Source organism: Rhinatrema bivittatum, chromosome 2 (genome assembly GCF_901001135.1).
Source record: "Rhinatrema bivittatum chromosome 2, aRhiBiv1.1, whole genome shotgun sequence".
NCBI classification, from domain to species: Eukaryota; Metazoa; Chordata; class Amphibia; order Gymnophiona; family Rhinatrematidae; genus Rhinatrema; species Rhinatrema bivittatum.
In genome coordinates, this window is record NC_042616.1 from 717,641,153 (window position 1) to 717,653,209 (window position 12,057).

Genomic DNA, 12,057 nt, shown 5'->3' on the forward strand with positions numbered 1-12,057 from the left:
TCATTTAGTTTCCCCAGACCAGCCGCACGTTCTAAGGGAACAGATCACTTCCATATTAACAACTAAGGTAATAGAGCTAGTTCTAATCATGGAAAGAGAGAAAGATTTCTACTCAAGATACTTTTTTATCCCAAAAAAGTCATAAGGTCTCCATATATCTCAAAAAGGAAAAGTTAAAGGTAAATACCCTCAGCATCATCCTTCCTCATCTAGAAGTTCATGATTGGCTGACAACCTTGGATCTGAAGGATGTTTGCACACAGTTCCATACAAACGGATTAGAAAGTACTTGTGTTTCATGCTACCAGAAAATATTATCAATACCATGTACTTTCATTTGGTCCAGTGGCAGCTCCAAGAGTGTTTACCAAATGCTTGGCAGTTATAGCTGCTCATGCAAAAGAAACAATGTTTTAGTTTTTCACTATTCAGATAACTGGCTTATATCAAGCAGATACTCAAAAGAAGCAAAGCTAACCACGTCCTGAATGTTTCACATCCTCCTCTCATTGAAGCTTCTAGTGACCTTCTTGAAATCCCATCTTATTCCATTGTGTCATTTGAAGTTCATAGTGATGTACGTGAATACCAAAATGTAGTATTCCTTTCACTAAGAAAAATGATCATCCTAACCTCATCATTTCCTCTTTGTCCAGAATTTTCATAGAGGTGTTGAGCCATGTGGCAGCTATAGTCCATGTCACATCCTTTGCTCCTCTGTGCATGATACAAACACAGTGGTACTTAAGAGTTCTTTGGAACCAGCAATTCTAGCCAGTGTCACAGAGGATATGTTTTTCTAAACCTCTTACCCATTTGATAAAGTAATGGACTCAACTTGCAAATAATTCTGGTTAACCCTTTTGTCCACCACAGACACAACAAATATTAATTATGGATACCTCCATCCAGGTTTGGGAAGCCCATCTAAACATACTATTTGCTTTTAAGAGACTTGGACTGCTAAAGAGCAGAGAGTAGGGATGTGCATTCGTTTCATTCGTTTAATTTGTTTCATATGTTTCCCATTACATGCCAATTAGATGTGCATTCGTTTCATATGTTTCATACGTTTCATATTACATGCTTGTATAGGAAACGGATGAAACAAATGCACATCCCTAGCAGAGAGTATACATTAACTTTCTGGAATTGAGTCATTTCTAAGCTTTTCTAGTGTTTAGGCTATGGTTGAAGGGAAGAATAGTCCAAATCCAAAAAGACAATCAGGTAGCAATGCATTACATAAACAGACAAGGAGGACCCGGATCTTCAAAACTTACAAAACATGCATGATTTGAAATTGGACGATTTTAAGGAAAATACTTTTGAATGGTATTCATTTCTTAGGCAAAAAGACTTTCTTAGTGGACTTCAAGTCATTGTCTGCAGCCTCATGAATGGTCTCTTCATCCCAACCCAGTTCAGTTCCTCTTTCAACCCTAGGGTAGACATCTTTGCAGTTCCTTTCAACTACAAACTTCCTCTATACTGCTTGAAAAACCCAGTACCCTGAACTCTAGTGTTGGATGCTTTTTTGATTGGGGGGAGAGGGGGCAATGGCCTAATGTATGTTTTTCTACCAATACCGCTCATAACCAAAATGTTCAAGTTAAGAAAAGACAAAAGGGAGATGATCCTAATAGTTCCTTTGTGACCATGTCAGCTATGATTTCTGAGGCTGCAGCTGCTCAACCAGTTTGAAAATATTCCCAGCCTTTCACCCCCAACTTTCAATCTGTACAACTCATGGCATGGATGTTGAAAGTAAAATAAATGTAAGAAATGTAATTATAGCAGCAAGAAAGCCTTCTATCAGTTATTCCTACAATTGTAAAGGAAAATATTTTCTATTTGGCGGACATTCCAGACGGAGGATCTGTATAGTTGCTCAACTTCAACAATACTTTGGTATCTGCGTATTCTCTCTAAATAAGGATTTAAAACAAATTTAAGTGATCAGAAATTCTTCCAGTCTTTCACCATCCCATAGTGGCGGAATTCATTAAAAGCTTCTACCATCTTCATCTTCTTTTTAAGGTCCCTTCCACTCAATGGGATATCAATGTAGTAATTTCTAAATTAATGTATCCTCCATTTGAACCTTTAGCCTCAATTGACCTTAAATTTCTTTCTTAAAATGTACAGTTTTTGATATCAGGAACCTCAGCCTGTAGATTGAACACATTTCAGGCTTTAGTAGTACTATATACAAATATTCAAGAAATAGGGTGGTATTGAGAACTCATCCTAAATTTCTACCTAAAGTAGTTTCTCTGTTTCATTTGAATTATTCCATGGTAATACCAGTGTTTTTTCTGAAACCTCATTCCACCAAAGCGGACAAACTCTTCATACCTCACTTACTTTACTTGGGAAGGTCCAAACCTTACAGAAAACCTCCTCAAATGGTTCTTTCTTATAACTCAGTTCAGCAAAGCCTACCAAATCCTCTCTACCTGGCATCTAACTGCATTTTGTAATATTCTGCTAATTCTGGAATTCATTTTCATAATAAATTGAAAGCTAATGAAGAATGAGCAACTTCAACTTTAATAGCATTCTTTCGCTCTGCTTCAATTCAAGAGATCTGCAAAGCAGCCATCTGGTCCTCTATGCACACTTTTGTCGAGCATTACTGTTTTGAAATGAACTCTTGCAGAGATAGATAATAGTTTTGGTCAGGCGGTTCTTAAAAACCGCCTGACCAAAACACAGTTCAACTCTCCCACCATCTTCTCTCCTATCAGGTAGCAATTCCTTCATAAACAACAAGGACCACATTCTAATGTAATCCTCAACTTGGGATTTCTCACTTGGGTGCCTGAATTTAGTTCTGTCTTCAGAGAAAGCAAAGCACCTGTAACATGTTTTCCATAGACAGCAGGACAAATCAGGCACATAATCTCTCCCTCCTTCCTGGAGAGTTGAAACTTAGCTTGTTAATTGACTGAGGTGGCTTGAGTAGTTGCAACAGTGCAGGAACACCCCTACATGCTCAGGAAAACTTCTAAATCTTTCTGAATTCTGAGAAAGCACAGTCTATATATTGGCACCATCCAGTGACATCACCTACTTGTTTACTATCTTCAGAGAACATTTGTTACAGATAAATAACTTTGCTTTATTTGTACTCTATGAGAACAATAATCAAAATGCTGTTAATAGGCATTCTGATTATTGACCACCCTTTATGAGGGTAAAAGTCTTTCTCGGCGAACGCTGCGAGGGAAGGCCTGCGCAGTCAGCGCCGAAGACCCGCCAGGGTAAGGCCCTTTAAACAGATAAGTATGAGAAAAAAAGAAGTGTGAAGCTTTCTGGGCAGACTGGATGGGCCGATTGGTCTTCTTCTGCCATCATTTCTATGTTTCTATGTTTCTATGTTTAAATTTAACACTTACTCACAGCAGCTCCACCGCTGACCGCGAGGCTACCAGCGCCATCCCTCCATCCATGTGGCCCGCCTCCGAGCCAGCCCTCCAGGGACCAGCCAATAGAAGCTGCCGCACCCGACAACCAATCAATCGCGGCCCTAGTGGCTTTTAAATTTGGAAGCACTGCCGGCGCAGATCCTCTTTCTCGGCGAACGCTGCAAGAGAAGGCCTGCGCAGTCAGCGCCGAAGACCCGCCGGGGTAAGGCCCCTTAAATTTAACACTTACCCTCAGCAGCTCCACTGCCGACCGCGAGGCTACCAGCGCCGTCCCTCCGTCCGTGCGGCCCACCTCCGAGCCAGCCCTCCAGGGATCAGCTAATAGAAGCTGCCGCACCCGACAGCCAATCAATTGCGGCCCTATTGGCTTTTAAATTTGGATGCACTGCCGGCACTGTGCGCCGAGCATCGCGTGCCGAAGGTGCGCGACAAAGGGGCCCGCCCTTTGTGCGCTCCTTCGTGCAGCCCAGCAGGGCACCCTTACTCTAACTTTGACTCTACTTTCATCCCTCCCTCTTCCTTTAACCTTAGATTCACCATGATCCTCTTCCTTTAACCTTAGATTCACCAGGATCCGCAACAGATTACTGAACCCTTACCAGTTCACCACACTTTCTAAAGATGCACACCTTCGCCATACCCATCATCATCAAACACCACAGAATCAGAGATAAACACCCCCCAATTCACACCATCCATCAGAAGAGACTAATTCTGATTTTAATCTCTCCGGTCACTCAAACTTCTGGGCCTGCCTCTCTTTTCCTTGTCTCTGTTTAATGCACAATATCTCTCTAAAAAAACCCATATTCTTAACAACTACCTTTTGGAAGCCAAACCAGACATCTGTGCTATCACAGAAACTTGGTTGAAACCCATGGACACAGTTCTTACTAATCAACTTCCCACTCAAATATATGACATTTTCTTGATCCCAAGACTTAAGAAAAGAGGAGGCGGCCTTCTCCTAGCAGCAAAAAAAGGCCTAAATATAACCCTGCAACACTCGAATCTAATCTCCAACCTGGAATGTGCCTTCTTCAAATCCAAACATCTCCAAATCTGGCTTATCTCTGCCCCTCCTGGAAAACTAGAGGCCGACCCATCTCCCCTCATCGAATACATCGCCAAACATCTCAACTATGACACCCCGGCAATAATAATGGGTGACTTCAACTTACACGTTGACATAGTTCCACTCTCCACCAATTGTGATACACTCTATCCATTCTCCACCACATGGGTTTCAAACAGATAGTCAATAGCCCCACTCATAAAGCGGGCCGCACCTTGGACTTAATCTTCGTCAATGATTGTATCTCACTATCCTCCAAGCCTACGTGTACATCTGTCCCATGGTTGGACCACCAGATCATCTCTACGGTTCTCGAGACATCGGACCTCCCTCCACCTTCCTTCCCCAAAACCACAGTCCAGAAAACCCTGCTCTTTGGACCTCTTAGGTAAACAGCTCTCCAAGGAACTGACACAACTGGACCTCTCAGACGCATCAGCTGCCATCACGTCATGGTATAAAATTACTAACAAAGTAGCAGATCTAACCTGCCCCCTAACCACTAAAGTGTTACACCCCTCCCCAGACAACAGAAAACCTTGGTTCACACCTGAACTGAAGTCCATCAAACAAAACCTCAGAAGCAAAGAATACAGCTGGCATAAAAATCCTTCCTCTACGACTCTCGCTAATTATAAATCTACCCTCAACAGGTATAGAATACCATTCTCATAACAAAAAAAGATTTTTTTGCTAAAAAAAAATCCACCATTTCATCTTTGACTCCAAAGCGCTGTTCACATACGTCTCGGCCCTCACCAAACCAACCCCACCGACTATTCCGGACGACCAAGCACTCAGCAAAGCCACTGAACTGGCTAACTACTTCGAGAATAAAATTATCAAACTCATCAACCCACTCTCCTCATCCAATTCTCCGCCCCCTCCTGCCATCACAATCGCACCTCAACAAATCGCAACGTTCAAAACATTCGAGACCACTTCCTCACTCGAAATAGAAAACATCCTCAAGAAACTCAAACCCTCCTCCCACCCTTTGGACATCATTCCCTCGAACCTCCTCATCTCAATCCTGAACACCATTGCTAAACCCATCGCCGAAATCATTAACTGTTCACTAATTCAAGGACTAGTCCCAGATACCCTAAAGCTTGCTATCCTAAAACCTCTATTAAAAAAACCTAACCTGTTGACGGCGACCCAGCGAACTTCCGTCCTATAGCCAACCTGCCTCTCACTGCCAAACTCATGGAAAAAATAGTAAATAAACAACTCTTGGAATACTTGGAAGAACGCAAGATTCTAGCTCCATCACAATATGGATTCCGTAAATCACTAAACACTGAATCCCTTCTAATTTCTCTCTCAGACTCCATCATCCTGAGCATGGATAAAAAAACAACCATACCTACTCGCCCTCTTAGATCTATCTGCGGCTTTCGACACGGTTAACCATGCAATCCTTTTAGACCGGCTGGCAGACATAGGCATCTCTGGTACAGCATTCAACTGGTTCAAATCCTTCCTCTGCAACAGATCCTTCAAGGGTAAAATAAACAACAAAGAATCGCATCCGGTGAGTTCCAACCTGGGCGTGCCCCAAGGATCTTCACTTTCACCAACCCTCTTTATCATATACCTCCTACCTCTCTGTCACCTTCTCACCAAGCTAAAGATCAAACATTATCTCTATGCGGATGATGTTCAAATTCTCATTCCTATCACTTAAACCCTACAAAAATCCCTAAGCTTTTGGAGTAGTTGCCTCCAGGAATTCAACACGCTCCTCTCCAGTCTCAATCTAGTCCTCAACACTAACAAGACCGAAATCTTCATTATCTCTCAGGAATACAACATCTCTCTCATTAACACTCCTTCCTCTCCTTTCGCTAACCTCAATCACTCGCCTTATGTGAGAGATCTGGGCGTGCTTCTGGACAACCAGCTTAACCTCAAAAAATTTGTAAACACCACCACTAAGGAATGCTTCTTCAAACTGCAAGTCCTAAAAAAGTTGAAACCCCTCCTTCATTTTTATGACTTCCGTTTGGTACTGCAATCAATCATTCTCTCTGAAATCGACTACTGTAACTCTCTGCTTCTTGGTCTTCCTGGCAAACACTATCAAGCCCCTACAGATGTTACAGAACTCTGCAGCCAGGTTACTGACGAACACAAAAAAAAGAGATCACATCACTCCCATACTCTACAACCTCCATTGGCTTCCCATCAAATTCAGGATCCTTTACAAAGTACTTACCATAATTCATAAAACCTTACACAATCTCTCCCATATTGATCTTACCATCCATCTTCGTCCTCACACCTCAGTCAGACCGATTAGAAAAGCCTATCAAGGCACTTTAAACGCCCCTCCAGCAAAAACAACCCTAAGGAAACGAGCCCTATCTACAGCAGGCCCGCCTCAATGGAACGCCCTCCCATTGGATCTCCGTCAAGACCCCTGCCCGATATCTTTCAAAAAAAACAAACAACTCAAAATGTGGCTTTTTAGAGCAGCGTTTCCAGACTGAGGACACCAGTTCATAATTGCTCGTTAGCCTGACCAATTCACGCTAGCATGCCTTTACCTCGTGACCATCTATGCTTCTACCTAGGGTCTACTTTCAATCGTTCCTACCTAATGTCTTATGTCTCTGTTTCCTACCTATCATCTAATTTCAATGGAACCTCAAATATTTATTTATTTATTTAATTAATAAATTAAAATCTTCTCTATACCATCGTTAAGCGGGTGCCATCACAACTGTTCACAATAAGGCACAAAAACTATGTTGAATAAAGTGTCTAGAATTCTAACTCTTAAACAGGTGCCATCAAAAATACTGTAACATTATATCCTAATAAATACTATTTGGTGAGTGTTATAAGTCATGTCTAGTTTTTCTAACTCTGCTAAAAGTTTGGTGTTATTTAACTTTAGTTCTTTGTTGTTTAAGATAAAGGAAGAAATTAGAATATAGGAGAGAGGACACATTTTAAGAAGGTAGGAGTGTGTTTGTGTGGGTGTTTGCTTGACCGCACCTAACAGTTCCCTGGGTTCTACTCTTGATTCTCTTTGTGGTATGCTTGCTTAAATAGCCATGTTTTTAAATTTTTTCTGAATGTTTTGAATTCTCTTTCCAATCTGATTTCTACTGGCATGGTGTTCCATATTATCGGTCCTGCTAGGGATAGGGCCCTGTCCTTTACTTGTGTTAATCTGGCTGTTTTGACTGACAGAATAGTTATCAGTGCTTTGTTTGCTGACCTTAGATTTCTGTGGGGGGTATGTAAGCGGAGGGCTGTGTTCAGCCACTCTGCTTTTTCATCTTGTATTAATTTATGAATGGTGCATAAAGTTTTGTAATGTATTCTTTGTTCAATGGGTAACCAGTGTAATTCTATTAAGGTTTCAGTGATATGTTCTTTTTTACTTTTCCCAGTTAAAATTCTTGCCACTGAATTTTGTAGAATCTGTAATGGTCTTATTGTGGTATATGGCAGGCCCAGTAGGAGGGCATTACAATAATCGGTACTGGAAAAGATTAAGGCTTGTAAGACTGATCGGAAGTTGTTGGGCGTTAGTAGTGGTTTTAATCTTCTGAGAGTCATAAGTTTGGTGTATCCTTCTTTTACTTATTGAGATATATGTTGTTTCATATTTAATTCTGGGTCGATTATCACAGTGTAATTGGGTTCTGGATGATCGTTATGTTTTTTCGTTCTAGGTGTAAGAAATCGGTTTTATCTACATTGATCACTAGTTCCATTTGGTTTAGAAGTTGTTTTATTATATCTAGGTACATGTTTGCTGTGTTTAGTGTTTTTTCAATTGTGTCGTCAATTGGGAGTATTAACTGAATATCATTGGCGTAGATGTAGTGCGAAATTCCTAAACCTGCTAGTAGGTGACATAACGGCAGCATGTATATGTTGAACAATGTGGCAGATAGGGCAGATCCCTGTGGAACTCCTGTTTGAAGGTTTATTTTCTCTGACATTACTTCTTTGATTTGTACTTGGAAGTATGTTATTTAGGTATGATTTAAACCATTTGATTGTCAAGTTGCTTAGTCCTATTTCTTCTAATCTATTTATCAATATATCATGGTTAACTGTGTCGAATGCTGCTGAAAGGTCAAGCATTACTAAAATGTACTGTTTACCGTTGTCAAACCCTCTCATGATGTTGTCTGTTAGTGCAAGTAGTAGTGTTTCAGTGCTGAAGTTTTTGCGGAAGCCATGTTGTGATGGGTACAGTATATTGTTATTCTCTAAGCGTTCTGTTAATTGTTTTTGTATGGCTTTTTCTATTAACTTTGCAATTAAGGGCAGGTTTGATACTGGTCTGTAATTGCTCATGACTAGGTGATCGCTGTTTTTTTTCTTTAGAATTGGTTTTACTGTAATGCTTCATTGTATGTCAAGTTCCCCTAGTGCGGGACCTCAGTCCCTGTCCTAAGTCTCAGATCACCTTCAGATACGCACTTCTATTTATGATCCTTGGCCAATCCTTGGAAGTTTTTTCTACACCCTTCTGCTAGAATGATATTTTATCCTCCAGCTCATCAACTTGCTTTATCGTGTTTATTAAATATTTCAAGTTTTCAAGTTTTGACTAAGTATCCATTAACCATTTTGAGTAAAATCTCATACCCCTACAGATTACTTTAAGCCCACATCCTATCTAGTTACTTGTTTTTCCCTTGTTTTATTTCAACGTCTCTCTTATTTTCAGTGTTACGCACTTTTGCGATGTTTTTTGTTCAAAGCTCACGCATTGTTATTTGTTCCATTTAACGCTCTCATGCGATGTTATTGTTTCATTGTAAACCGGTGTGATTTGTATGCTATACAGGAATGTCCGTATATAAAAGTTAAAAATTAAAAACATAAAAAATAAATATTTCTTTAGAGACATTCTTGGGGCAGGGTTCAGTTGAGTAAGCCCTTAGATGGGTAGTTTTGAATAATCAAACTTATCTGCATAAGTTTGTGTTAAAAAAAAAAAAAAAAAAAAAAAAAAAAGTACCTGTGGAAAATCAGAGTCAAATTTATGATGGTACGTTTTCCAGGCAAATAATCAAATCAAAACTACCCACAATTTTGCTTTGATTATTTCGGCAAACCCCATGGGTAAAAAGTAACCTCTGGGTTTGCCAAAATATGCAAATGTATCTGTTTCTATGTTGTCAAACTTTGAAGTGCTGAAATTGTGAATATAAATAAAATAAATAAATATGGTATTACTCATTCTTATCTACCTCAGAAAGATAAAAGGCTGAGTTAACAATATCTGGTTTTGAACTTGTATTTTTCAAAGATATACAAATTTATAAAGTCTGCGCACCAGACACTTGAGCTATGTTCTTAACCCATGTCCACATAAACTCTATATATGTTCAGTTTATCCAAAATTTACATTTATATATTGTTGAGGATTATTTTAAAAAGCTCATTTCAAAGGAATCATATTTGTAAATGATATGCTTCTATTTTGAGAAAATTATGCAAAAATGGTTTATTGCACAGATATTTTTGCATTCATTCATTTTTTATTTATTTTGCTAATTTTGAAATCTTAAGTTTCTGCTGGTATTAATAGAATCATTATGACTTCTAGTTATGAAGGCTGCCTGAAGAGACGTGTTTGTGCTCGGCTCGTGAACTTCCCCTGCTTTATCGGACGCATTTTCGGTTTTCCCAATCCTTTACACAACTTTTTTGGACAAGGACTCGTCATACTGTCGAATGGACTCTTTTGTCATCAAAAAGAAATGGGTTATGCTTGGAAAAACTACCAAAGGAACCCGTGGCAAGAACCATACGCTAAAACACAAAATGGCGTCTCCTCTCTCAATCACTTCTGCGGAAAAGCGAGCTGTGCTACTAAATGAAGAGCTGGTCCACTCCATCTCTAAGAGCATTTCTGCTGCACTTGAAGACTGCCTCTCTAAAATTGTCTACCATAGATGAAATCAAGGAGCACTTGGATTCCTATTCTCACCTTTTAGCCGAAGTCGAACAACAGGTTGCTGCAAGAGAGGACCACATGGCACAAACGGGCGCTAAACTTATCGCATTGCAAAAAGAAAATGTGAGCCTTCTGGTATGCCTCGAGGATCAGGAGAACTGAAATCGAAGAAACAACATAAAGGTAATAGGCTTACCTAAATCAGTAAAGGATGCCACATTATATGCCTTTTTTTGAATCTTGGCTGCCAACTCAATTGGGCCTTGACTCACAGGCTGCCCACTTTACTTGTGAATGGGCTCATCGTGTAGGCCCAGTTAAGGTCAACTTCAACCGCCCGCAGCCTGTAATGGCGCGAATGCTTAACTGGGTGCAAGAAACTAAAATTATGAGTGCCTTCCATGTGAAAGGTTTTCTAGAATATCAATGCACGAAAATTCTCTTATTCCACAATTTCTCTGCACAAGTGGCAGCACAGTGCAAAGAACTTTCTTCGGGCACTGAACTCCACAAACGTGGCATTCGCTTTGCGGTTCTCTATCCCGCAAAATTGAGGATACAACATGATGCCAAGGTTCTCTTTCTGGCCTGCAGAGTGGCTCACTGACATGCAAGAATGGCTCACTGACATGCCTCCTTCCTTGCAAGAATGGCTCACTGACATGCCTCCTTCCTTCTCCAGGTGGAGGAGTTCAATATCATCTAACATGCAGATGGAATGTCTAGAGGTCTGTTATAGCACATGCACACCATATCGGATTTCTATATAGCTCTGTGGCAGAAGTTTTATAATCTACTCCCAGATACCGAACAAAATCAGTTTCTTGGGGATGGGTACTCAACCAATTGGAAGTTTCTCATATAACCTGACCATATATTAGCCACTATGGACTCACCCTTTAATACCTGATTGTCCTGTACTGGATTCTAGATGTGTGTGTGTGTGAATGGGTGGTGTTTGAGTGTGGATGAATGGTGATGCGAGATGAGACAGGTGGGTTGCGGTTTCTCTTTTTTGTATGTGTTGTTATTATATTTGGAAAAATGGACGAAGTAGCAGGGAATGCTAATTGCCTTTCATATGACTATTGTTCCTTCACACTGTTAAATGTCACTTCTGTTAACTGTGTGATACGCGGATGACTCTGTCATACTTTGATGTTAAGCGGTTTCCTTGTAGCTTTGTTTAATAAAAAGATGTTAAAAGAATCATTATGCATGCTGGTGAACTGTTTGATAAGTGGAAAACTCTTACCTTTTTTCTTATAATAATTTTTTTAGTATAAGATATACACTTTGTATTGATTGTACTCTAGGTGATTGTGGAAAAGAGAAGCTGATTCCTTTAATCCAAGGTCCTTCAGACACAAGAGACTTACACAAAAGCAAGTGGCTTAATGAAAGTAGAAAACCAGAATCTCTTCTTGCTCCTGATTTGATAGCCTTTACTGTTCAGCTCCCTCAGCAGATGGACTATTGCCATAATTCAGGTAAGTGCAGAACTCTTTTTAAATTGATTTCATATTACTTCTGTGAATTCAGTACATTTTAAAATGTAATGTGATTAAAACTGTCACTATATCTACATATTCTGAAATAGTTTTTACTGTACT

At 40.0% G+C, this 12,057-nt stretch overlaps 1 protein-coding gene across 1 annotated transcript in view; it reads left to right on the forward strand.

The window, feature by feature from the left end:
- Nucleotides 1-12,057, forward strand: part of VPS13B (vacuolar protein sorting 13 homolog B) — a 2,198,633-nt gene that overhangs the window by 646,800 nt on the left and 1,539,776 nt on the right. The window contains 1 exon segment of the mRNA XM_029587199.1: nucleotides 11,761-11,934. Coding sequence (XP_029443059.1) covers nucleotides 11,761-11,934 — 174 coding nt within the window.